The 27322-nt window shown below is 37.2% G+C and overlaps 1 protein-coding gene and 1 pseudogene across 5 annotated transcripts in view; one reads left to right on the forward strand and one right to left on the reverse strand.

The window, feature by feature from the left end:
- The window catches only part of AGTPBP1 (ATP/GTP binding carboxypeptidase 1), a 170777-nt gene that overhangs the window by 125205 nt on the left and 18250 nt on the right, over positions 1-27322 (reverse strand). For all 5 annotated transcript variants that reach the window (XR_010945100.1, XM_067744765.1, XM_067744768.1 and 2 more), the window contains exons 2-3: positions 12316-12380; positions 704-828 (exon numbers count right to left, since the gene is read on the reverse strand). Coding sequence is in view for 4 of the 5 variants with exons in the window: in XM_067744765.1 (XP_067600866.1) it covers positions 704-828; positions 12316-12347 (157 nt within the window). In the remaining variant the exon portion in view is untranslated. The remainder of the gene's footprint in view (positions 1-703; positions 829-12315; positions 12381-27322) is intronic.
- LOC137227105 (NEDD8-conjugating enzyme UBE2F pseudogene) lies at positions 14017-14491 on the forward strand (annotated as a pseudogene).

The raw sequence follows: 27322 nt of genomic DNA on the forward strand, positions 1-27322 counted from the left end.
GGGTTTTATTCAACCTGTCCAAATAATGCTATACTGATATATTTCTTGATATTATAATTGGACTTAATTCATTAATGTTTTATTTAGGATTTTTCAAATTTAGGTTCCTAAGTGCAAAGTTAATACTTTTCTTCTCTTGTACTCTGTCAAGGTTTTGATACCAACTAAGTAGTACTAGCTTCATAAAACAGATAAATTATGCCTAATTACAGACATCATTTATTGAACATTTTTAACATTATTTTTACATGTTTCTCATGTAAATTACATGATAATTACATGATATCTCTTATCTCTATTTCAGAGATGGTGCAGCTAAGTCCTAGAGATTCAAAACTTCCCTAAGGTCACCCAATCACTGAATGACAGGGCTTGCATTTCAAAGTGGGGAACAACACTAATAACCAACATAATACCTGCCATCTTTTTGTCAACATTCTAGAAAAAGTAGTACTGGAATTAGGTGTTGTCTGAAAATTGGGGAAAGGGGGGCATTCATACATAAGTAAACTCATAATAATTTTTTAGAAACAATGCTTTGAAGATCAATTTCTTCCACAGTTATTCACTTTTCTACTTCTTGAGTCTATGGGAGAAAGTTCAATTTTTACATAACCATGTATTTATCAAAAGTCTGAACATTCTTAGCATCTACTTTTAAAGAATTAAGAAAGCATTCCAAAAACAAGAGATTAAAGTTTACCTTGACTCTGAGCCAGATGAAGAATTTTTGATGTAACATATCTGGCAGTATCTGATTCTGTAGATTCAGTATTGATCTTCTCCAGCTGAGCCAGGAGTCCCACAATCCGAGAGTTATTGGTAAGGCTAAAAAAAGAATGTTACTTTAAATTAGGGCACATTCTACATCAATTGCAAATAAAATACTATAAAGATCAGTGTTAAAAACAAATCAAAACAAAATTCTACCCTTCTAAAAACTTTAAGCATTTACACGTCACATTTCCTTACTCTGTGTTAGAGCTTAACATTGCTATGTTTTGTTGATTTACATGAGAAACATTCTATTTCAGGAAACCACAAAAGTGCATTCAACTCTATCCAGCAATCTTTTATCACATTCTGACAATTCACCTTTCCACTCTCCAAGCAGACTTTTTATACATCCTATGCTTTCCTCAAAACTCTAACCATCCCTTCTAACCCACTCCATTCTCAGTTAGTACCCTGCTTCATAACTATTATAAAATCAAAAAAGAATACATTCATTTCCCACAAACAGTTCCTTAAACCTCTCTGATTCTCTACCCACATTCTTTCTTCTTTATTCCCATTCATTATACATTTGCACATTTGGTGCTATTCTAGGTACTGCCAACAGTGAACAAAATGAACAAAAATTCCTGCCCCTCAGAGTGAACATTCTGATGGGACAAATTAAATACATAAATAATTATATAGTACAAAGGAGGTAGGAAGCACTATGGAGAAAAGCGGGTTGTGGGAATAAAAGATGCAAGGGTGCAGAAGGTTGCAATTTTAGACAGGGTGGTCAGGGAAAACTTTGAGAGGGTACCATTTAGGGAAAGGCCTGAAAGGAGTAAGAGAGTAAACGGTGCAGATACCCACAGAAAGAGCTGACCAGAAGACAGAGTCACAATCATCAAAACATCAAGGCAGGACTGTGCCTGCTGTATTCAATTAAGAGTGAGATGGGGGCTTCCCTGGTGGCGCAGTGGTTGAGAGTCCGCCTGCTGATGCAGGGGACACGGGTTCGTGCCCCGGTCCAGGAAGATCCCACATGCCACGGAGCGGCTGGGCCCGTGAGCCGTGGCCGCTGAGCCTGCGCGTCCAGAGCCTGTGTTCCGCAAAGGGAGAGGCCACAACAGTGAGAGGCCCGCATACCGCAAAAAAAAAAAAAAAAAAAAAAAGAGTGAGATGGCCACAGCAGACTTAAAGGAGAAAAACGGTAAAAGATGAGGTAAGAGTTGAGGGTGGGATAGAAGAGAGCACAATCATTTAGAGCCTTATAGGCCACTGTAAAAACGTGGACTTTTTGCAACTAGGTGAGCCAGGAAGTTTTTGAGCAGAAGAGTGATGTGATCTGACTTGATTGATTGATTGATTGATTTTATTTTTGGCTGCGTTGGGTCTTCGTTGCTGCACACGGGCTTTCCTCTAGTTGCAGCGAGCAGGGGCCACTCTTTGTTGCGGTGCACGGGCATCTTGTTGTGGTGGCTTCTCTTGTTGCGGAGTATGGGCTCTAGGCACGAGGGCTTCAGTAGTTGTGGCTCATGGGCTCTAGAGCACAGGCTCAGTAGTTGTGGCACACAGGCTTAGGTGCTCCACAGCATGTGGGATCTTCCCGGACCAGGGCTTGAACCCATGTCCCCTACGTTGGCAGATGGATTCTCAACCACTGCACCACCAGGGGAGCCCTGACTTGCTTTTAAAAGGCTCTCTTTGGCCGGTATGTTGAGACTCAAAGAACAATCCCTCCACTGGCATGCCTGACCCCAGCGCTTCTTGCATTCCCAATGTATTTGTTCCTTCAATTAATCTTTCTCTGATTCATCATTTAGCTCTCCCTTTCAACTGGATCATACCCATTGGCACACAATATGATCCAGGAGCTCCCACTAGTTACCACCCCATTTCTCTGCTACTCCTTGAAGGAAATGACTGTACTTGACCTCTCCATTTCCTCTCATGTTGTTCACTTTTTCAAACTACTAGTTTGGCATCTGCACTCTGAGGTCTCCCCAAAACCTCCTGTGGTCACTTCTTTCCTTGTCAGATTCAGAATCTCAGCCCTATCCCAATCAGCTCCTTTTTTCTTCACTTTCTCCCTTGGGCTTCAATGGCTCCATATTCTCCTGATTTTCTTCCTATCGCCACTTCTTTTAGATCGACTCTACTGGCTCCTCCTCCAACAAACCTCTAGATGCTGAGGACCCCTCCACAGCTCTATCCCCAGCCCTCTTCCCTTCACTCTCTCCATTCTACTGCCCCAAGCAATCTCATCTAACCCCACAGCTGGATGTTAGATTAAAACTGATATGTTGCCTGGCTCCTACATTCAACTCCAGCCTCAACCTGCTCCTCTTCCAAATCTTAACTTTCCCAAACTCACATGAAACCATCAGTTGCTCAAGACAAAAATCTAGACTCCCTTTCCCATGCCCAGCTCAATATTAGCTCCATCTCTAAAACACCTCAAATCCATCCACTTCTCTCCATCTCTTATCATTATTACTACCCAAGTCCAAGCAATCATCATTTCTCACTTGGCAATTACAGCGTCCTAAATAATCTGCTTTCATTCTTGCTGCCCTCATACTGGGATCCAAACACACCGGACTTCTACCAGCTCCTTGAATATAGCAAGTTTCTTCCCAATCTCAAGGTCTTTACATTTGCTGTCCTCTCAACCTAGAGGATAATTTCTGCCAGTTCTTCATATGGCTGGCTCCTTCTCATTTCAGGTTACAACCTGAAGATGTCCCCACTTCTCCACCAGCCCCTCAGCTTCCAATATTAAAATGTGTCCAATGATGTAAGCTTCACAAAGGTAAAGACCTTGCATGTCTTATTCTATATACGTAGTATTTCGAACAGTGGCTAGCACAGAATAGGCAATACCCAGCTATATTCAGAATGAACAAAAAAAATGAAGAAGCATATGGAAAACAGTATATTTACACTTTTTTTAGATTAACAACTAGACTCAATGCTTTAAATTTGGAGGTACTTCATCTGAAAAGGTATCTGGAGGATGAAAAAAACATATTGAGCATACTATTTAAGAATGTAACTAAAATAAAATAATACAATATTTCCCAATTTTGCAAATAGCCAGCATTATATGGAAATGAAAATATATATCACTATGTATAAATCTCTAAATGAAAAAACAACAAAATATATACAGTATGATATTAACATAAAGTTTTAAAATATACAAATTCAATACAATATATTCTTTAGTGTGTGTGTGTGTGTGTGTGTGCACGTATATTTTCCCCTCCCCAACAATGGTATCATTAATATGTTTGTCTATCTTTATTTTCTGTAAACTGGTAGTCGAATTTAAAGGCCTAGTCTGATCAAGGCCTGATTTGGTGACATGAATTCTTTGTAAGTGGTACTGTAATCTTCCATAAGGAAGCAAACAGGGTCTGGTTATCTTACTTTTGTAATATAAGCAGTCACTGGTTACCACTGCCTAGATCCATTACTTTAGTAGGGGTTGAAAAGCACTGATACTCTACCATTTCCATTCCTTCTACTTCTTACCTAGGACAATTCCATAAAAAGAAAAATCCCTTATTTAATTATCCAGAGGTATAATTCATCAAATAAAAGCAAAATAAATGCTGGATTTTTAATTTATCTTTATTTACCAGTTTTCAGAACAATGAGTTCATTTCCAAAAGTCCTCCCCAAGTAATCAATGAAGTATTTTGATTTCCTGTATCAATATGTACTCACAGATTTAAACGCATATGATACATTTTATCCACTGTAGTTATTAATGCTCAAATTGCCCCACCTTTGATCAATGGGAGCCTCTTCGTGTGGGCTCCCAAGTCCTTTTGTTATGATCCTAGTCTTTGATAGCTTCCTGGATTTTGATATAACAAGACTGTTATTAGGCCAGCAGTTCTCAGTATATGCTCTACAAAACTGAGTACTTGAGGCTCTTTCAGAAAATCTGTGAGGTCAAAAACTATTTTCATAAAAATACTAAGACACTATTTACCTTTGACACAGTGTTGACATTTACATTGTTGATCTGAAGGCAATGGTGGATAAAGTGCTGGCACATGATACAATCAAGACAGTGACACCAAATTGTAGTCACTGTGTGATAACTAGCAGTCACCATGTTCTTCACCAACATGCACTCACAGTTAAAAACAAAAATGCCAGTTTCACCTATGAGTATACATTTTTTAATATTCTGTGTGCACATAAGACATTTCAGCTGCACAATGAAATAGGATGGTTGAGGGAAAACACTTGTGTGGTTGTTTAAACTGCAAGCTGAACTAGTTACTTTTTCCAAAGAACATCATTTTTACTTTAAAAATACAACTGACAATGATTATTTGCACTGGGGTATTCTGGAATACATTTTCTTGGCAATAAACAAAGTGAGTCTATCATATCAAGGAAACAACTGATAGATTTGTTACCAATGATTAAATGTGAACTTTCAAGCAAAAATTAGAATCTTGGAAAACAAAGATCTACCATCATGACCTTGACAGCTTCCCCATTCTTAAAGAATTTTCTGATAAAATCACTGGTGATATTAGTAAATGTAATTTTTTTAAACTGTGTAATAAACATTGTCAATATTTAGAAGGTCTGCATAACTCACTGAATCAATATGTTCCAAATACTGACCAATGTGTGATGTTACAAATTCAGACATGGGAAAAAGAACCAGTCAATATGCAAAAGAGACCAATGGATTTTAATGTAAAAGAAAATAAAAAGTTCACATATGTGGTTTCTGATTCCACAGTGTAACTAACCTTTAAGAAACTACCACTTATCAAGTTTTAGTGTGATATCAAAGAAAATCCACTTCAATTTGCATTTCAAACAATATGGCTTTATTTCTAAAGTACATTGTTATCATTCAGAAATGTTTATTCCTCACCTATAATTATCACTCTTGCTTTAATCACATTTTTACTGTTTCTCTCCAAATACTGAACACACAACTTTATTTTCCTCCATCATAAATCAAAGGACAATTAGCCACAATTATCTGAAAAGGCCTTTTATTCAACTATTCCTTCCTTTTCTAAATATATACCTATGTGAGCCCATATTGTAGCCATATACTTTAACAACATGAATACTCATAAAAACATATATGTACGTACGTATAACATATGTGTGTACTATAAACAATATGTATACTGATGTATGTATGACAGTTTGAACTCAGAAGCAGATAAGAGAATCTAGCTGTCTTCCATTAAACCAGACATTAAAGAGATCTGCAAAAATTTAATAAATCATGCCACCTTCTAAATATTTTTGATAATTTAGTTATTTTAAAATATTACTATGTTATTATGCAATGGGTTTATTACTGTTATTTTTAAATGAAGTAATAAAATTTTTTTAATTTCTCAGTTTTAATTTATAATATGGTAAATATCAATAGATTAAAAATAATGCACATTCAACAAAAGCTTTTACGAGTCATTAATTTAAGAGCACAAGGGGGTTCTTAGACAAAAAGTTTGAGAACTGTTGTTCTCTACTTATCTTGCACATTTTGTGCTCTGATCTGGAATCGACCCTTTCTCCAAAAAGCCCTGGTTCTTTTTGGTAAGAAATGGTATTAAGACACCACAGTCTGCATACTAGAGAGCAAATACATCTTTAAAAACAATTCTGTAACCTAGATTTAAGAAAAATTTGCATTATGGAAACCAGGATTCTGAAATTTAATAATTGAGTGGGTTTTTTTGTTTAGTTTTCTCCAGTTATTTTTCTCTTAAAGGTCATCTGTTAGCATTTTTCAGTAGCTAATAAAACATCTACTATTAAAAATATCCAAAAACATACAAAACACACTGATCATAACACATGCTCTGTTCCATTCCAAAGTAAGAGTTTGAATTTTAAATTAAATTACACCACTATCAAAGTAAAACAACTTGCAACTAAGTGATTTGTTTCTAAGAATCATGCTCTTACAAATTATAGATGGATAGATGCATGAATTTTTTGAAGGACGGCAAACAAATGGAAATTAAGAACGTAGGCAAGTTGATTTCCCTATTTTTACTTTTCTCATTGACAGAATAAAAACTGAACGAAATATTCCAAGCCACCCCCAACTCAGCTCTAAAAATTTAAGGCTGCTGACACTAATGTTGAGAGAACTGCAGGGTGAACACCAGAGGGCACCTCTACCTACTGAATGATTTTTAGACTTTGGAAAATCCAAGGATAAAGGTAAAAACAAAAGCTATACAACTATTCAATGAGCGATCTGAGCTACACAGCAGAGCAGAAAATTGTTAAATAAAGAGGCTCAGACAAGGATTTATCTTCCCTGCCTTGCCCTATTTTTAGATGAATCAAAATGAGACCAAGACCAACCCCGGGAGGTTCCATTTATAACTGCTAATGTTAATTACTTTATAGTAAAAAAATCATGGAATTGAAAATATGATCAATGTGAAATACATCAAATCGAGTTAACTTTCCAATGTATATTTTAAACTATCACTCAAATATTTGTTTCACTGTAGTGGTCTCCTACTGCTTTTGATTCTTTGAGTTTACATTCAGCCTTACAGCTATTTCCCTAAAAACATAATTTTTTTGTATGTTACAAAAGTCTCAATGGTGTATAGATATTACCTTGCAACAAATAATTTCCCAAGCAAGTGCAAGGGCTAAAGAACCTATCTTCACATTATAAATAAATTTTATTACCTTTTCATCTTAAAATGTAAATTGAATACAGATAGTAAACGTCTTCATAAACAAGATATAAACATCTGACAGCAAAAAATTCATTAAAATATATCAAAGTTTTAGACTTAACCAAGACTCATAGTAATTAAGATTTAATTTCAAACAATATAGTTTTATGTCCAAAATATGCACATTATCTTTCAGAAATGGTTGTTCCTCATTTACAACTCTTTTTTTTATTACTTTTGCTTTAATCATATTTTTATTGTTTCTCTCCAAATACTGATCACAAATCTTTATTTTTCTTTATCGTACAGCAAAGGACAATGAAAAATAGAAATTTCACTACCATTCCTTTATAGAAATAGTTAAATATTTAAATATGTAAGTTTGGAAAATAATATTCTAAATGGAAGAGAACAATACTTCTCTAACTACTTCTAAGATAATAATTAAACACAATTAAGGCTTCTTTAACAATAAATGTAGCTCAATAGTATCAAGGGATTTGTTAAAGAAAACCAATAAAAGTTTGTTAAAAATTTAAATAACCTGAATTTATACCAGTGTCAACAATAATTAAAGTTATACCTTAAATTTCTTCACCAAAGTTAACTAAATGCTAATTATTTTATATTCATTATTTTTAAAAACTTCTCCGGTCTTGTTCTAGTGGGATTTTAGGTAAGTGCATATGGCTAACTTCTAACTTTAACTTTCCCCCAATATTTGTTCTCTCTTTTATAGTAACAAGAGTTTTAGCCAGGCCTATTCCAACTCTGTTAAAACCACATTTCTCAGCCTCACTTTATACTCTTAAAAATTATTAGGGACACCCCTCAAAGAGTTGTTATTTGTATGGGAAATAGGGATAAACCTGAAAAACCAGTGCACTGAAAACTACAAAATACTAGTGAGAGAAGTTAAAGAAAATCATAAATAAAAGAGAGATATATCATGTTCAAGAGTAAGAAGACAATAGTGTTAAGGTATCAATTCTCCCCAAAATGATCTACAGAATCAAGGCAATCCCAATCAAAATACCAACAGGCTGTCATGTAGAAATTGTCAGACTGATGCTAAATTCATATGGAAATGCAAAGAACCTAAAATAGGCCAAACTTTAGAAAAAAGAAAAGGTTGGCAGACCAACACTATCTAAATCTTGAGACCCGTTATAAAGCAACAATTATCCAAGCAGTGAGGTATAGGCATTAAGATAGACATGTTGATCAACGGAACAAAACAGAGTATAAGAATAGACCTACACATCCACAAATAACTGATTTTTGATAAAGGTACAAAGGAAACTCAGTGAAGAAAGGATAGTCTTTCTAAAAATGGTGCTGAACAACCAGATATCCATACGCACAAAAAAAAAGAACTTCTATCCATACCTCGCACCATATATAAAAATTAACTCAGAAAGGAGCATAGTCCTAAATGTAAAATCTAAAACTATAAAAACTTCTAGAAGAAACATAAGAGAAAACATTGGCAATATGGGTTATGCAAATATTTCTTAGATGCAACTCTAGAAGCATAATCCATAAAAGAACAAATAAGCAAATGGAAATCATCTGAATTTGAAACTTCTGATCTTAAAAGATACTGCACAGAATATGAAAAGACAAGACTGGAAGAAAATGTTTGCAATTCAAATATCTGATAAAGGACTTGTATCCATAATATATAAAAAAATTCTAAAACTCAACTATTAAGAAACACTGCAATTTCAAAAATTGGAAGATTTGGAAAGATATTTCACCAAATAAGTGCATGAAAAGATGCTCAACATCATGTCATTAGAGAAACGCAAATTAAAATCACAATGAGATACCAATACACCCCTATTACAATGGCTACAATTTTAAGAGAATGATCATAAGAACTTAAGAATTTAAAAAGAATGACCATACCAACTGTTGGTGAGAATGTAGAACTAGAACTTTCATACACTGCTGCAGGGAACAGAAGATGGTATTAATGTCTTTGTAAAACAGATTGTCGGCAGTTTCATAAAAAGAAACACAGACCTACCATATGCTTCAGCCATTCCAGTCCTACGTATTTAGCTAATAGAAAATAAAGTATAAGTCCAAAAATGCTCAAAATAAAGTGTAAGTCCAAAAATGCTCATGTAACAACTAAAAACTGGAAACAACCCAAATGTCCAAAAGTTGAATGGATAAACAAATTGTGGTATATCAACACAATGGAATACTACTTACTAATCAAAAAAGGTATGATTGCAAGAGATGATTCTCAAAAATAATTGCGCTGAATCAAAGAAGGCATACCCACACCCCTACCTTCTACCTCCACCCCCACCCCCAAAAAAGACATACTGTATGGTCCCATTTATATTAAGTTCTAAAAAAGCCAACACGTCTGTAGTGACAGAAAGCAGATCAATGGTTGTCTGGAGTGAGGGAGGGGGTGGGAGAGGGGCACCAGGAGACATTTGAGCATGATAAATATTTTCAGTATTTTGATTGAGAGGATAATTCCAGTTATACATAGGCCACACTTACCAAACTGTACTCTCTATGTACAGCTTGTTGTAAGATGATTATGTCTCAATAAAGCTGTTTAAAAATTCATAGGTACTGTTGGTGTAGTGGATAAGGCAGAAACTAAAGAAGAGTGCTTAGAGAGTGTGAAATGAGATGTAGATTTCATTTATAGGCTATTTCAAAATTTTTGTCTTTTGAGGAAATCAGATAAACTGAGTAGTAACAGAAGAGCAGAGTCTAAATATTGGAAAGCCTAGATCATGTTTAAATGATAAGGAATGGAGGAGTTAAAGATTCAATACAGAACAATACTAATGATTAAAAGACCCTGAGAAGGAAAGAGAGAGGTGAAATCTAGAACACAGGTGACAGTATTAGTCTTTAACAAAAAAACAGACACATCCTCTGTTGCAGTAAATAACAGGAGGGTAAACAGAGGGTAGAATCAAGTAAAGGGGAGTATGTAAATTTTGTGTAAGAAATATAAGGATAATAAACTGTTTTATCTCTATGATATCACAGAGAAGGTCAACTGCTGAGGGTATGTATATGATACATCTGAGGATTTCAAAGATTTGAAAGGTAGGAAGAAAGTGTAAAACAGTCATTAAAAAAATTGAGAAAATGAGCTTTCTAGAGAACCACGGTAGTAAGATTACTGATCAACAATGATCCATAATTTTTAGCAATATCTTCCAAGTTAGTTCATCCTCCAATATCATTCAGCTGCTCAGTAAAGGTCTACCCAGGGAAAGGACTTTGTCAGGTATGTGTGATGAAATAATACAAAGTGAGGTAAAAACATTTCAGGTATTCCAAGAGTGTAATGATGAACAATGGATTCTACACTAGGTAAGAGAGGAAGAGATGATAAAAGTCAATAGCTCAGAGCTCTGGATAAGGCAGAACTCTTTGCATTACAGCCATTTGAACAAGTGAGCTAGAAAGGTAAAAGATTTTTCTTGGAAAATGAAAAGTCTGAATTAGTACTTTGAAAGGAGAGTTTTGCTGGTGATAACATTTAGGGCATGAACATGATGATGTAGAGTAGGGAGTAGAGACAAATTCTGCTTCTTGTATCTTATAAAATTTTCATTACTTGATTTCTCACCACCCACTCACATGGTCTTTAAATCTGCCAAACTAGTCCATCCAATTACAGTTCTTGCCTAAACTCAGCAAGTATCAATATTCTACCCAATCCTCCAGATTTGCTAAAAAGTAAGAAAGTCTCAAGCCAGCCCTGCCTCTTCAAGTCCATATCACACAATAAACACCTATCTATGAGGATCCTGTTTTCTAACTCTATGGACCTCACAATTTAACACTTCACTGTATACTGGTTAAACCACTATACTGCATTTGTTCAGGTGTTTTCATGAGGTTATAAGCTTCGTGTAAAAAGAGAATAGGGCTCAATTCTTCAGAACATACTCAACACCCATTTTCTGCAAAGCACTGTGTTAAGTGTTATATTTATGTTTCTTTTCTGCTCTCAAAGATTCAGTGCTGGGTTAGGTACATGAAAGTGTTTAATAGATATCTCACAGTTGAGAAGTAAATCTAAAAGGGGCAAAAAAATAAACTAAAAAGAGCATCTATAGAAGCCTTTAAAGACAGAAAGAATATAATAAGTTTTCTGTGGAAATGGATGTGCTTTGATCAAGTCTTATGTAAGGAAAAAAATTCAGTGGCCAGACAGTATGTAAATAAGTGAGCACAGCTGTATTCCAGTAAAACCTTATTTACGTACACTGAAATTTGAACTTCATATAATCTTCACATGTCAGAAAATATTATTCTTCTTTTTATTTTTATTCCCAACCATTTAGAAACGTAAAAACCACTCTTAGCTCATAGGCCACACAAAAATAAGAAGTAGGCCAGATTTGACCCATGTGTCCTAGTTTGCTGACTCCTGCTTTAACTGAAAAGTTAAACATTAATAAATATTAATAAAATAACATAAATACAACACACTATATTTAAACAAATATTTCTTAAAGTAAAAAGTTTCAAATGATCACTTCATGCATTATTTCTGTAATTTATACATACTGGTATTTAAAACTGCAGAACCAGGGCTTCCCTGGTGGCACAGTGGTTAAGAATCCACCTGCCAATGCAGGGGACACAGGTTTGAGCCCTAGTCCGGAATATCCCACATGCTGCGAAACAACTAAGCCCGTGCGCCACAAATACTGAAGCCCACACACCTAGAGCCCATGCTCTGCAACAAGAGAAGCCACCACAATGAGAGGCCCGCGCACAGCAATAAAGAGTACCCCCACTCGCTGCAACCAGAGAAAGACCACAAGCAGCAACAAAGACCCAACTCAGCCATAAATAAATAAATAAATAAATAAAAATAAAATTGCAGTACCTTTTCTCTGGTATCACTTTTAACTTGCTCATCTTGAATTACTTCATTTCACCATTGCAGATAATCTGAAAAGAAAAAAAAAGTTAATGATATTAAACACACAATTCTGTTTTCTATATATTAGATGTCATAAAAGCCATACAACTGAAAGTTTTTATCATGGGCAACATAAGACTGGAAACCACAGGAGAATGTTTGAGTTTTATGTGCTTCTGGCAGGTCACTTCAATGTGCAATGTGTGACTATTAAATTACCTAAAGTCAGCCAGTAAAATGTTATCAAAAATCCTAGTGCTACAAAAATGCAAAAATTTAACATAACACAATTTATGATATAGTACCAAGATTTCTTTTTTAGATAATTCAAATTATCCTTCCTGTTCTAATACTCCACCTTAAAATACTCAAACCAATCACAGCATCACGGGATTAGTGTATCGTCCACCATTCATACAGCAGTGCAATACTGGTAAATATGTATGATTATTTCTATATGAAAACACCTTAATCAAAAACAAATTGTTTAGACAACAGAGCAAAAACCTTCTAAAACATCATCTCATTTAATATACTTATGCATATTTTCCCTCAATCAATACAGGTTTCATCTTTAGAAAGTGCATATTACACATTTAAAACCTTAAATCTTTTTTTTTTAATAGAAGGAACCTAATATAGGAATTGGTCAAAGGCTAGCAAGCAAAAGAGGAAACCTAGGGAGGCTCAAGATAAAGAGTTGCAGGAAGCAGTTACCACCCTGGGCTGCAAGGACAAGAGGGAGAAGGGGTTTAAAACCCTAAATCTCAATTCACACAATTTTTATAATTTTTCAGATTTATTTTACAACTATTCACCCCCCCCAAAAAAAAAACCCCAGATATCTTTTAATTTTACATAGCAGTGCTTATTAATGAAGCAGAATTTTGCGGCATCACAAGAAGTTTAAAAATTACTGCCAATTCAACAAGTTACATTCTTATGCAATATTTAGTAATGCTACATTTAAAAGAAAACAAACATGCAAAAAAAGAGACTTCAAATTGTTTAATATAATAGATTTAGAGGATATAGGGTTTCCCTGGTGGCGCAGTGGTTGAGAGTCCGCCTGCCGATGCAGGGGACACGGGTTCGTGCCCCGGTCTGGGAGGATCCCACATGCCGCGGAGCGGCTGGGCCCGTGAGCCATGGCCGCGGAGCCTGCGCGTCCGGAGCCTGTGCTCCACAGCGGGAGGGGCCACAGCAGTGAGAGGCCCACGTACCGCAAAAAAAAAGAAGATATAGATTTCTGGATGTAGTTCTTCAACAACAAAGAACTTTTACATTAACAAAATAAACATGACTTTTTTTCATTTTTCTAATTAACTCAATTATGAAAGAGGAAACATTCAGGGTTACGTACAAAAATTACATAGGCTGTTTTTAAGGTCGATAAGAAATTTTTAAATGCTGTTTTTTCTTTTAATTGACTTTTTTAATGACTACCAAGTCAAAGTAACTTTTTCCAATTTCCAAATTAATTAAGGGGGGGGATCTTGTGTGTCTTCAAAAGTGCTGTTGCTGCCATAAACAGAAGTTAATTAAGCTCCTTCTACTCGTTGAGCAGTATGACTTTCTCTAAAACTACATTAACAGCAAGCCCACCTCAGGAGGTGAGGGGCCACATCTCGCCTGTCTCGGGTGCCCAGGGTAAAGAGAGCAGTAATGCTGACGTTGGCAAGCATAAAGAAGCGAGATGATGGGTCTCAAAGGGTCCCGGACATCAGCCATAGCCTCCAACTCTGCTCGGAGGGCTTCTATGAGAGACATGCTGCTTATTAAAGAGGTTGCAGGCCATGAAGCTAATTTATAATACGTTGCACATGTAAAGTGCACTTTTCTGACCCAAACAAGCTTCACTGCTTTCAGCAAACTGTAACTCCAACCTCCCAAAGTGAAATGCTTGACCAGGATCACTGGTAAAATATGTCGAAGTTTTTACTGAGAGAACATTCGGTTGATGGCACCGGCTGGGCTCCCATGAGGACACGGAAGGATGTTGTTTTGGGATTAAACTCTGTTTACTGATCCTCTCAATTCCGATGTTCCACTGAATCATGAAGCTGCAGAACATCGTCTGTGGGACAAGGAGGACTTGGGGAATAAAGTTGAAGACTACACGAAGCGTTACGCCAGATGATAGGAGGAGAAGGCTGCAGGGCTCGTAGGTTGTGTGTTACACGTCTGTCTCCAACTTAAAAGGAAGCCCTCCTCCCCAGTCATGAAGCTCCCTTCAGTCCCACTGGTTGGCCAAGTCCTGTGACCATGTTGTCCTGAGGAAGAACCTCTTCACAACTGTCCATTGTAGATGGAGAGTTCTACATAAATACAGCAAGAAAATGTGTTTGAAGTTCTCAAGGGCTGCCTCCTTACCTTAACATATTTACTTTTTTGAAACTGTACTAAATAGGCCTCTGCTGAGATTCCTGAGAAGTTGTAATGAACTCAGAATTGAGCCTAGAGCTTGCTTCTTCCCTTTTTCCCAGACAAAATCGGTTCCCTGTACAAGTGATGCTAACGATGTGCTCAGCGTAGCTTGCAGACTGGTGATAAGAAATCCGTTACAAACTGTGATTGGATGCAAATTCTTAGCCCCTTCCTAGATGTCATGAAGCTTCCCGGAATGTATAGAGTCATTCACTGTAGATCTCTACTGAAATGTGCATTGTATTTAATGTGAGTATATTTGGAACAGATTCGTAATTTGTACAATTTAATGCTTTAATTATTTTTTTCTATTGTCATTTAGTTTGTATTTTCATTGTATAGAGCCAACAGAAGGATGTTAGGTCAAGCAACTACTGAAGAGAAATACAAAGAAAATACAAAAGAAAAAAAAGTGCATTTCACTAAGCTAATATGTCCCTTACAGTCAGTTTTTCTTGCTGAAGTCTGATGCCACAGTACTTCAGAGAAAAAGAAAAGCCTTCTTTTTGCTTTGACAGTTTGTGTTCATTACAGTATGGTGTAACAGAAAAAGCAGGAACCTAGAAGCAGAAGTGTTGCATCCCACAAAGTTTTGTGGCTTTGCCAACCAAGTGTGACAAAGCAAGAAAGGGACAAAGAAGCTGAGACCGTATGCAAGGGAGGCTGGAAAGTCCAAGATCAAGGTGCTGGCAGTTATAGTGACTGGTGAGAACTGGCTACGTGGTTCATAGACCCCCATCTTCTCACTGTGTTGTGGCATGGGGGAAGGGGCCGGGGGTTCTCTTAGGTGTCTTATAGGAACACTAATTCCATTCATGAGAGCTCCATCCTCATGACCTAATCACCTACCAAAGGCCCACCTCCAAACACTACTGCACTGGGCATTAGTTTTCAAAAAACAAATTTTTAGGGACACAACATTCAGTCTGTGGCACTATCTGAATCACTTTTATGATCTGACCTACCTCATATTTATTTTAAAATATTTCAGGAGGTTAGGAAAAATGGACACTTTAACAGAGCTTAACAGTGGTAACGTTACCTCTGGGCATGGGGGTGACTGGAAGAGGGGGCTGGAAAGCAAGGTGATAGTGGAAAAAAGACCTTTGATTTCTTATGTTTCGCCATACTGTTTTACCTTCTTATTTTGAAATTACTATAAAGTCACAGGAAGTTGCAAAGATAGCAGAGAGAGGTCCCGTGTTCCCTCTCCGTTTCACCCAACAGTTATATGACATTTTCCGCTAACTCTAGCACAGTATCAAAGCCAGGAATTTGATATTCATACAACATGTTTCTCTAGTTCTATGTCATTTTATTGCATGTGTAATTTATGTAACTACCATGTTTTGCTATATTTTTAAAATATTAGAAAGCATGGATTTACTTGAATAATTAACTTTAAAAAGAGGATGAAAAATCACTGTAATCTCGAAATTCATTCATTTAACAAACATTAATGGCTACATAGTTTCCACTGTGTATGGCCAAAGAAATTACTTCCAAGAAGGAGCATTTGATATAGCTGATCACTCTCTCTTCTTGCAAATACTTTATTTATATGGCCATATTTTGTTTTCTGCCTACCTCACTGCCACCCCTTCTTAAGTTTCCTTTACTAGAATGCCCCAGGGCTCAGTTCTTGTCCTTTTCAACTCCAGTGTCTTCCTTGGTGATCTCATCCAGTCTCATGACTACTCCACATCTCCACTTGGCTCTCTAATAATATCATAAACTCAACATATATAAAACTAATCTGACTTTTCCTTCCCTTCCCAATGTGCTCTAACCTCAGCTTTTCCCAACTGTAGTTAGAGACAATTCTCTCTCTCCAGTTGCTCAGTCTAGAACCTTAGCGTCCTTCTTGACTCCTGTTTTATTTTACACCCCACATCCAACCCATGAGGAAGTCCTGATAATTCTGCTTTCAAAATATATCCAGACTCCGATCCCTTCTCCACATCTACTACCATGATTGGGCCACTGCCCTTATCAGTCTCCTTTCACTCTATTCTCAACACAACATCCTGACTGATCCTTTTAAAAACTTGGAGAAAAGAGAAAAAAAAAAAAAACCTGAAGATAAATCTTATCAGCACTCTGCTCAAAGCCCAGCAATGCTGCCCATTTCAATGACATTAGGGACCCTAAGGGAATACCGCAGCCCTTCCCTCACTAACCTCATCTCCTACCTACAACTCTTCTCCCTCACACTGCTCTAGACACACTGGCTGGGCTTCCTTGCTTTCCACCAACATGCCAGGCTCACTCTCGCCTTGGCCCAACCTGTTTCCTTTGCCCAGAATGTTCTACCAGATATCCCAATGACCAACCAACTCCCAAACTTCCCTTGCCCAAGTATCACCTTTTCAATAAAGCCTATCCCAACCATTCTATTTAATACTTTAAATCACTTCCAGACCCTGGCATACCCACTGCCCCTTGCCTCAGTTTACTTTGTCTTTTCCCAGAGCACTTACCGCCTTCTATGACAGGATGGTTCAAAAGTATCAGAACACATTGAAAACTGTACTACTCAATAATAACTGATTATAATTGAACAGGTGTCAAAACAAATTTTTAAGGGAACAGTTTATTTCCATGTACTTACAAATGGTCAATATATGGCCCTATCACACCACATACATCAATCCTGTACTCTAATTCATCCCAGACTCTTAGCAGCTTATCACCACTGGTGACTACAAAAGAACCACAATGGGTTCCTTCATTTCCTGAAGGTTTTGAGGAAAGCAGCAGCGACCCAAGGTTCTTGATATAATCACATAAGTCATGTAGTTTAATATCTAATATCTTGGTGGTCACTTACTTGACTCTTTTTAATCACCTTGTAAACTAGACAATTTAACTCTGTGTACTATTTATTATCTATTTCTCTCCACTGGAACTAAAGTTCCATAAGGGCAGAAATCTTTGTTTTGCTCACTGTCTCCCAAGTACCTAGAACAGTGCCAGCACATTGCAGGTGGTAAATAAATTTCTGAATGAACGAAATTTTGAGAAAATTTTACTACACAAATAAGAAATCTTCATTTTTAAAAATCCAACAATATGGTAGATATACTGGCATGCAATATCTAGCCCAATTTCTCTCCAGTGTGCCTTCCTGTACTACAGGAATGTGAAAGCTTTCCAAAAAAAAAATGTATTTCCTAGACTCTCCTGCAGCTAGGGTTCCAGATGTTTTCCTCAATTTCATCATTTATGAAATTTATTAGACTGAAAGTCAGAAAAAGGCCACTTGATCCCACAGGTAAGTACCAACTTAAACGTGCTTAGTTCTTCTACAGCAGTGTATGGAGAGGTCCCAAAGTCTAGTCCAGGGTTTCTCAAAGTGGGGTCCACAAACTGAATTCTTTGAGAGCTCATGATGGGGGGCATGGGGTTCTTTTTTCCTTCTCTTTTACTTTTGTGCACCAAGCAGCGGCAGCATAATTAATGATTTTGTTACAAATCAGCTGTGTGTGATAGTGCACAGTAGGACCATGTTCATTTGGTTAGAGTTGGCCTTGATAATTGAAGACTGCAGGACACAGGGAGAAGATAATAGGCTAATGAGTATCAGCCTCTCCCTCTCAAATTGCGTCCCCTAATCTCCCGTTGTGCACTGCTAACTACCTTATAGGAGCAAACAAGCTCTACAAGTGTAATGGAAAACTGGAGGGAAATTTTAATTTTAATGAAAAAAACTTTATACCCAGTTGCCCCCATTCCTAACGCTTTGCTATTGGTCTGAACATTCCAAAATGTGGACTACATAAATTACCAGGGACTTCTACTGCGAAATGTTTGGACTTTTTGTGATTTTCTCAGTTAATTGTTTGATATGCCCTCATGTCTCACACATTAACATTTGTAATTTACAAATATGCCTGATAATCCAATGTGGCAATTTTTGAGGCTGAGGTGTGAAAGGAAGGTCAGTGGACAATTCTGGTAAGATTAGTAATGAAGAGTTGTATCTTGCAAGTCATTTCACTAAGTTAATGCAACAAGAGACACACAAAAAACATATCCTTCTAATGAAAACTACTTATCAATGGATTTATACAATGGAATATCCTATTCCATTTTGTGTTGTCTGTGGAAAACAACGTTTCAAGTGCAGCAATGGCTCCAGCAATATTCAAAAGACATAGCTGCAAATTATAGTCATTTGACACATTAAAGATATTAATGGGATCTCAAAATAAGCATAATAAAGCTTTTGCTTTAAAAAATAACATATAATGAAAAGGCTGAGGTAGCAAGTTATATAGTAGCAGATCTTATTGACCAGAAAAAGGAAAGCCACCCCAATTGCTGAGAACCTAATACAGCCAGAATGTAAAATTATGCTGAGTGAAATGTTTACATGAGATGAAGTAAGAGAAATTTTGAAAGTTCTACAGTACAATAACAGTAAGGTAAGTCAATGTATTGACATGTCATGTGATGTTAAAGACCTACGTGATAACAGGAAAACAAGTTTCTCTAACCAGACGGATGAGCCAACAGAGATCATCATCTGTAATATTTATAAGATTACATTATATATTTATAGATTTTATAAGATTTGAAAATGGTGAAATCAAGAAAACTTTTTTTTTGCTACAGAGTGCTGCCCAAAGCCAGCAGAGCACAGGATATCTAATGTTTTGTCCTCTGTCTCGAAACAAAAGGTCCATCTTGGAGGAACTATGTTGGCATCTGTGCTGAAAATGTCCCACCAATAGCTGGCTCCATGTGAAGATGTGCCACTATTGTTTAAACTCCCCCCACACGCCGAAAAAAAACCCAAAAAACAAAAGCCTGACTTCAGTGTTTTCTTCACAGAGAATTGCTAGTGTCAAAAGCTCTGGAAGATGAAATGAAAAAGTTCTATTTGAAGCTACAAAAAATGACTGACTTTATTAAACAAAAACCTGTTTACTCAAAAATGTTTAAAGAACTGTGTGAAAACCTGGACAAAGAGCACATAAATCTCCTGCTCCATGCAGAAGTCCAGGGGCTTAGCAGATGAAGAGTTCTCAACAGGACATCCGAGCTGAACAGTGAGCTGCAGGGGTACGTTCGCAAACACAGTAGGCCAGATTCTGCTAAGTGCTTAGAGGATGAAGAATGGCTACTGAAACTAGCCAACTTAGCAAAGATTTGTTATCACATGAAACAAATGAACCACTCTCTGAAAGACCTTAAAGAAAGCATTTTGACTTCAAGTGACAAGATTCTTGGGGAAAAGATCAAGTGACAAAAGGATATCAAAATGATGCTCTTATTGCTGCTTGGACTTAAGAGTGAAAAAGGATATATCTGCAAATCTCAAGTCTTGCTGACCTAGGGGAACAAAATTTAAAAATAAAATAGAACAGTATTTTCCCTTTGTTTTCAAACAAGCGTAAGGCTGAAATGAGAGACCCTTTCCCTGAATCATCTGTGCAGGCTGAGAACTTGACTTTGAGGAGAAAGAATTTTGTGCACTGTGGTCTGACTATGAAATCAAGATGGTATTTACTGATCTGCCCCTAAAAAGTGCTGGATTTCTATCAAAGGGTAGTGTCCTGCAAATCATAAGAGGGTAATGAACATTTTGCTGCCAGCTTTCAATTTCATTATATGTGTATGGAATTTTTTGTTTAGTAAGCATCAAGAGCAAGGAGGAAATCATCTTATGTCAGTTGAAAATGAAATCTGTGAATGGTCAACCAAAGAAAACAAAAACAAGTTTCATATGAAAAACATAAACTTTACTCTTTATTTTTAGTTTTAAAAACTAATAAGTTTATTGTATAAAACCTTTTCATAAAATATCAAGTGATCAACACACATATATATACTCATTTGTAATTCCTGGACCTACATTTGAGCCTCATCATGTCAGTCAGGAAAAAAAGAGTTTGTTTTTTTCGAATTCTGGTATAAATTCTAATGGGCTATATTTTTATTAATATTACTTTGGCTTATAGTTTTTAGATAGCAAATATCTGCACTGTCAATAATTTTCACGTTTGTAGTAAATGCTAGTTAAAATCAGTTTACAGTGGTACTGACAAGAAGATAGACAAAGAGACCAATGGAATAGAACTGCAAGTCTAGAAATAAACACACACATTTATGGCCTATTGATTATTGACAAGGGTGTCAAGTCCATTCCATAATGAAAGAACAGTCTCCTCTGTTGCTGGGACAACTGGATTTCCACATGCAAAGGAATGAATTTGAACACCCACTCACACCATAGATAAAAATTAACTCAAAATGAATCAACGACCTAAATATAAGCACTAAAACTCTTAAAAGAAAACATGGGAGTAAATCTGTACGACCCTGAATTTGGCAATGGATTCTAAGTTATGGCAACAAAATCATTAGGAACAAAAAATAAATAAATTGAACTTCAAAATTAAAAACTTCTGTGCATCTAAGGACATTGTCGAGAAGGTGAAAAGACAACATACAGAATGGGAGAACATATTTGCAAATCAGACATCTCATAAGGGTTTAATATACAGGGACTTCCCTGGTGGCGCAGTGGTTGAGAGTCTACCTGCCAATGCAGGGGACATGGGTTCGATCCCTGGTCCGGGAAGATCCCACATGCCACGGAGCAACTAAGCCCGTGTGCCACAACTACTGAGCCTGCGCTCTAGACCCCACGTGCCACAACTACTGAAGCTGGCGCACCACAATACTGAGTCCGCATGCCACAACTACTGAAGCCAGCAAGCCACAACTACTGAAGCCTGCACACCTACAGCCCATGCTCCGCAACAAGAGAAGCCACTGCAACGAGAAGCCCGTGCACCGCAACAAAGAGTAGCCCCCGCTTGCCACAACTAGAGAAAGCCCGGGTGCAGCAATGAAGACCCAGTGCAGCCAAAAGTAAGTAAATAAATAAATAAATTTTAAAAATAAAAGAATGTGGATAAATTGAAACCCTCACACATTGCTGGTGGGAATGTAAAATGGCACAACCACTATGGAAAATAGTTCGGCGGATCCTCAAAAAGAATTACCATATGACCCTGCAATTCTACTCATAGGTATATACCCACAAGAATTGAAAACAGAGACTCAAACAGATAATTGTACGTCAACGTACATAGCATTCTTCACAACACAAAACACAAAAACAACCTAAGTGTCTACTGAAAGATGAATGTACAAAATGTGGTATATACATACAATGGAATGTTATTTAGCCATTAAAAGGAATAAAGTTCTAACACATGCTACAGTATGAATTAACCTTGAAAACATTATGCTAAGTGAAATAAGTCAGAAACAAAACAACAAATATTTTATGCTTCCACTTATATAAAATATCTATAACAGGCAAATTCATAGAGATAAAAAGTAGATTAGTTTACTGGGGGCTAGTGGCAAGGGTGAATGGGGAGTCACTGCTTAATGGTTGCAGAGTATCTGGGGTGATGACAAATTTTGGAAATTAGACAGTGATGACTGTTGTATAACATCGTGAAAGTAAGTAATGCTACTGAATTATAAGCTTAAAAATGGTTAAAATGGCAAATTGTATGTTAAATATATTTTAACCACAATAAAAAGATCATTTTTTTAAAAATCAGCTTACAGTATTTTTTTAAACTAAGTCTACCAAGCCTACTTTTCAAAAAAATTGAATCCCATTTTAGCTTAAGCCAGTTATTTAACAGAAATTTATTATTATCACCACATGTGTTTTGTTTTGTTTTTTTGCGGTACACGGGCCTCTCACTGTTGTGGCCTCTCCCGTTGCGGAGCACAGGCTCCAGACGTGCAGGCTCAGCGGCCACGGCTCACGGGCCCAGCCGCTCCGAGGCATGTGGGATCTTCCCCGACCAGGGCACGAACCCGTGTCCCCTGCATCGGCAGGCGGACTCTCAACCACTACGCCACCAGGGAAGCCCTCACCATATGTGTTTTTAAAAATCATAAAAAGGAAAGAGATTAGTCTCCAGAAGAGCAAGCTAAGTTTAACTACCTGGTTATTTTTCAAGTAAGGTTGGTTAAAGTCTTTATTTGCATAAATAAAGAAAAATAAAATTACTCTTGTACAAGCCATATACTACAAGCCATACTATTGATATATTGTATAGTAAAAATCTGTAAGACCCCTAGGCCTACTTGGATAAAGTACAAAAATACAGTGGGAAATTTAGGAAAAGGAAAAGCTGTTTTTTCTACCTACATTACTAACTCACGTAAGAGTTTATATCCTGTGTGGGGATGGAAATCCATACAAAAGAATAGAATAATTAGATGGCCAAAATAAATAGAGGCACAGAAAAATATCATTCTCTATCAAAAAAGCATTAGCAATCATTACTGGAGTACTGTATTGTTAAGGCCTAAAATTTCAAGTGCTGTTCTGACAACTTTGAGCCCCACAGGGCCCCAGAGGCCTAATGAGAGTTCTCCCACCCTCACCATAGCCAACACGGAAGACTCCTCACCCAGCTAGGTCCACTATCAGCTGAACCAATTGCACTCCACTCAGTCCTCAACGGAACTAGCTTCAGTTCCCTGCCAGTCCTCAGAATTATTCAAACAAACTAATCACATCCTCCCATGGGGGTGGAGAGTTGCAGGGAGTACTTCATCCTTTTGTTACTCCAAAGCCAATCTCCCATAGACAATTTGGCTAGTTTACTCTACTCCCAAGTACCATTCCCATAGGTTGTGAGTACATGTAACTAAAAAATTGCTGTCTCGGGTTTCCCTGGTGGCGCCGTGGTTGAGAGTCCGCCTGCTGATGCAGGGCACACGAGTTCGTGTCCCGGTCCGGGAAGATCCCACATGCCGCGGAGTGGCTGGGCCCATGAGCCATGCCCGCTGAGCCTGTGCGTCCGGAGCCTGTGCTCCGCAACGGGAGAGGCCACAACAGTGAGAGGCCCGCACACCGCAAAAAAAAAAAAAAAAAAAAAAAATTGCTGTCTCATCTGATCAGGGGCAGGTAGTAGCCATCCTGTACAATTTAGGATAGGAGCTCTCTCTTTCACCAATCAAACGAAGAAAGGTGAACAGGTGGTGGTCAGACAATTACTGTATCTAAACTTTCTGTTTACACTAATATCACACCTGTAACCTGAGACCTGAAAATTATTTCACGGATCCTCCAGGGTATAAAAATTGAGAAAGGCTATTCTAGTCTCTTGTAGGCAGGGCTGGAACAGACCAGAACAGGTCCAGTGCGGTTCTAGAGCTGGTTAAGTATAGCAGGAGATTCCTGATCACCATGGCCTCCTGACCACAACATTTTCCTGATTTTAAAACAGCAGTAAAGATCAAGAGGCAATTTCACAATTAGACAGGAGGCCTCTTAGTCAAAAAAAGACAATAACTCCCTGTGTTTTTCAGTTCTGTGCAGAGGTTTTGGAGGTTGTTCCTTTGAAGCTCAATCAAGAGTCTCTTTCTTTAGATGTCTAAACAATTCTGTAAACCACTTAATACCTGTGCTAGATATTGATTCATTCCCCCTTCTCTCCAAATTCACCCTTTTTGCCTGTACTGTGAAAATGGATTTATGCACTTAAAATACCAATTTCTTTGCCAATTGACATGATATTAAGCTTTGTCAAGAGAGCACTGGAAAGACACTGTAGGGGAAAAGGATTCTGTTTCATGGTTCCAATGTGCTCACTTGGCTGCAGCAGGCAAGGCTCCAGGACGCACCCCGACAAGGATGGCTTCTCCAGCACCAGATTCCTGCAGCAGTGCAGCTTCTCCAACAGGAGATTAGGCAGTTTTGTAGCAGAGTGACGCTGGTGAGTCGCCTCCCCAGGAACACTTTCCCTGGTACCCAAGAGGGCACACATCCAGCAAATTCTCCTAGTGCCACACCTTACCTACTTGACTTGAACGTGCCCTACCTAACCAAGGATAGATGTCAGTGAGCCCTGGGGTTAGAAACTGCTCTTTATATCAGCTATTCTTATATTCTTTAGCGTTACCTTGACTTCTTACTGGTAAATCCCATATTGCTCCAATCCCCTGTTACAGTCAATAATTCTTTTTTTTTTTAATTTTTGTTGGAGTATAGTTGATTTACAATGTTGTGTTACTTTCTGCTGTATGGCAAAGTGAATCAGTTATACATATAAATATATCCATTCTTTTTTAGATTCTTTTCCCATATAGGTCATTACAGAGTATTGAGTAGAATTCCCTGTGCTATACAGCAGGTCCTTATTAGTTATCTATTTTATATATAGTAGTGTACATATGTCAATCCCAATCTCCCAATTTATCCCTCCCTCCCTTTCCCCCCAGTAACCATAAATTTGTTTTCTACATCTGTGACTCTATTTCTGTTTTGTAAATAAGTTCATTTGTACTTTTTTTAGATTCCACATATAAGCAATATCATATGATATTTGTCTTTGTCTGACCTACTTCACCTAGTATGATAATCTCTAGGTCCACCCATGTTGCTGTAAATGGCATTATTTCATTCTTTTTTATGTCTGAGTAATATTCCATTATATATATGTACCACATCTTCTTTATCCAATCCTCTATCGATGGACATTTAGGTTGCTTCCATGTCTTGGCTATTGTAAACAGTGCTGCAATGAACATTGGGGTGCATGTATCCTTTCAGATTATGGTTTTCTCCAGATATATGCCCAGGAGTAGGATTGCTAGATCATATGGTAGTTCTATTTTTAGCTTTTTAAGGACCCTCCATACCGTTCTCCATAGTGGTTGAACCAATTTACATTCCCACCAACAGTGCAGGAGAGTTGCCTTTCCTCCACACCCTCTCCAGCAATTACTGTTTGTAGACTTTTTGATGATGGCCATTCTGACCAGTGTGAGGTGATACCTCATTGTAGTTTTGATTTGCATTTCTCTGATAATTAGTGATGTTAAGCATTTTTCATGTGCTTTTTGGCCATCTGTATGTTTTCTTTGGAGAAATATCTATTCAGATCTTCTTCCCATTTTTTGATTGTTTTGTTTTGTTTTTTGCTTTCGGGGTTTTTTTTTTTGACATAGGGCTACATGAGCTGTTTGTATATTTTGGAGACGAATCTCTTATCGGTCACTTCATTTGCAAATATTTTCTCCCATTCTGTGGCTTGTCTTTTCATTTTGTTTATGGTTTCCTTTGCTGTGCAGACACTTTTAAGTTTAATTAGGTCCCATTTGTTTATTTTTGTTTTTATTTTTCATTTCTCTAGGAGGGATTGCCTGTCCTAAATTGTACAAGATAGCTACTAGCTGACCCTGATCAGATCAAAAAAGATACTGCTGTGATTTATGTCAAAGAGTGCTCTGCCTATGTTTTCCTCTAAGAGTTTTAGTGTCTGCCCTTACACTTACATCTTTGATCCATTTCGAGTTTATTTTTGTGTATGGTATTAGAGAACGTTCTAATTTTATTTTTTTTTAATGTAGCTGTCCAGTTTTCCCAGCACCACTTCTCAGCCTTTTGGCTACGATCATGTGTAGTCAATAATTCTTTATACTACTCTTTTCCTGTTAAATTACTGTGTGGCTTCTATCTCCTGATCAGACCCAGACTGATATATCCCAACAATTTTTTAAGCTATTTAGTACCCCACGGTAAATAAATCCTCTCTGCTTAAGTTACATCAAGTGGATTCTGTTCTCTATAATTAAATATTCACTGTTTTCTCTTTGAATAAAGAATTTTGGGGGGTGGGGGGTGGAAGGATTTTACAATATTCATAACACCATTTTTTTTAAATTAGGAAGTGATACTAATTATACATGGCCAGGGTTAAGAATGGCTACTGAAGATTATATTCCCAGGTCAGGCTATTAAATACTTTAATTGTAATATTAACTTCATCTTAGAGTACTATCATTCCTGTAATGCCTAACCACATTTTAAAAAATTAGTCTACAGTGAGATACCACTTCACACCTACTAAAATATCTACAATAAAAAACACAGATAATGACAAGTGTTAACAAGGATGTGGAGAAACTACAACACTTATACATTGCTGATGGGAAAGTAAAATGATACAGCTGCTTTGAAAACAGTCTAGCAGTTCCTCAAAAGGCTAAACATAAAGTGGCCATAATGACTCAGCTATTCCATCTCTTGGTACATACCCCCAAAAACAAAAAGTTATATCCATACAAAAACCTGTACACAAATGTTTATAGCAGCATCATTCATAAAAACCAAGAATTGGAAACAACCCAAATGCCCATCAACTGACGAATGGATAAAATGTGGTATATCCATACAATGTAATATTATTCGGTGACAAAAAGAAACAAAGTACTTATATGTGCTACCTGGATAAACCTTAAAAATATTATATTAAGTGGAAGAAGCCAGTCAAGAAGGACCACATAATTATATAACTCCATTTATATGAAATATCCAGGATAGCTAAATCTATAGAGACAGAAAGTAGATTAGTGGTCACCTAGGACTAGGAGAGATGGGGATGGATGTGCGGGAAGAGGCTAAAAGGGTGTGGGGCTTCTCCGAGGGGTAATGAAAATGGTCTAAAACTGACTGTGGTGATGTCTGCACAATTCTGTGAATGTACTAAAA

This window comes from Pseudorca crassidens, chromosome 7, assembly GCF_039906515.1.
Source record: "Pseudorca crassidens isolate mPseCra1 chromosome 7, mPseCra1.hap1, whole genome shotgun sequence".
NCBI lineage: Eukaryota > Metazoa > Chordata > Mammalia > Artiodactyla > Delphinidae > Pseudorca > Pseudorca crassidens.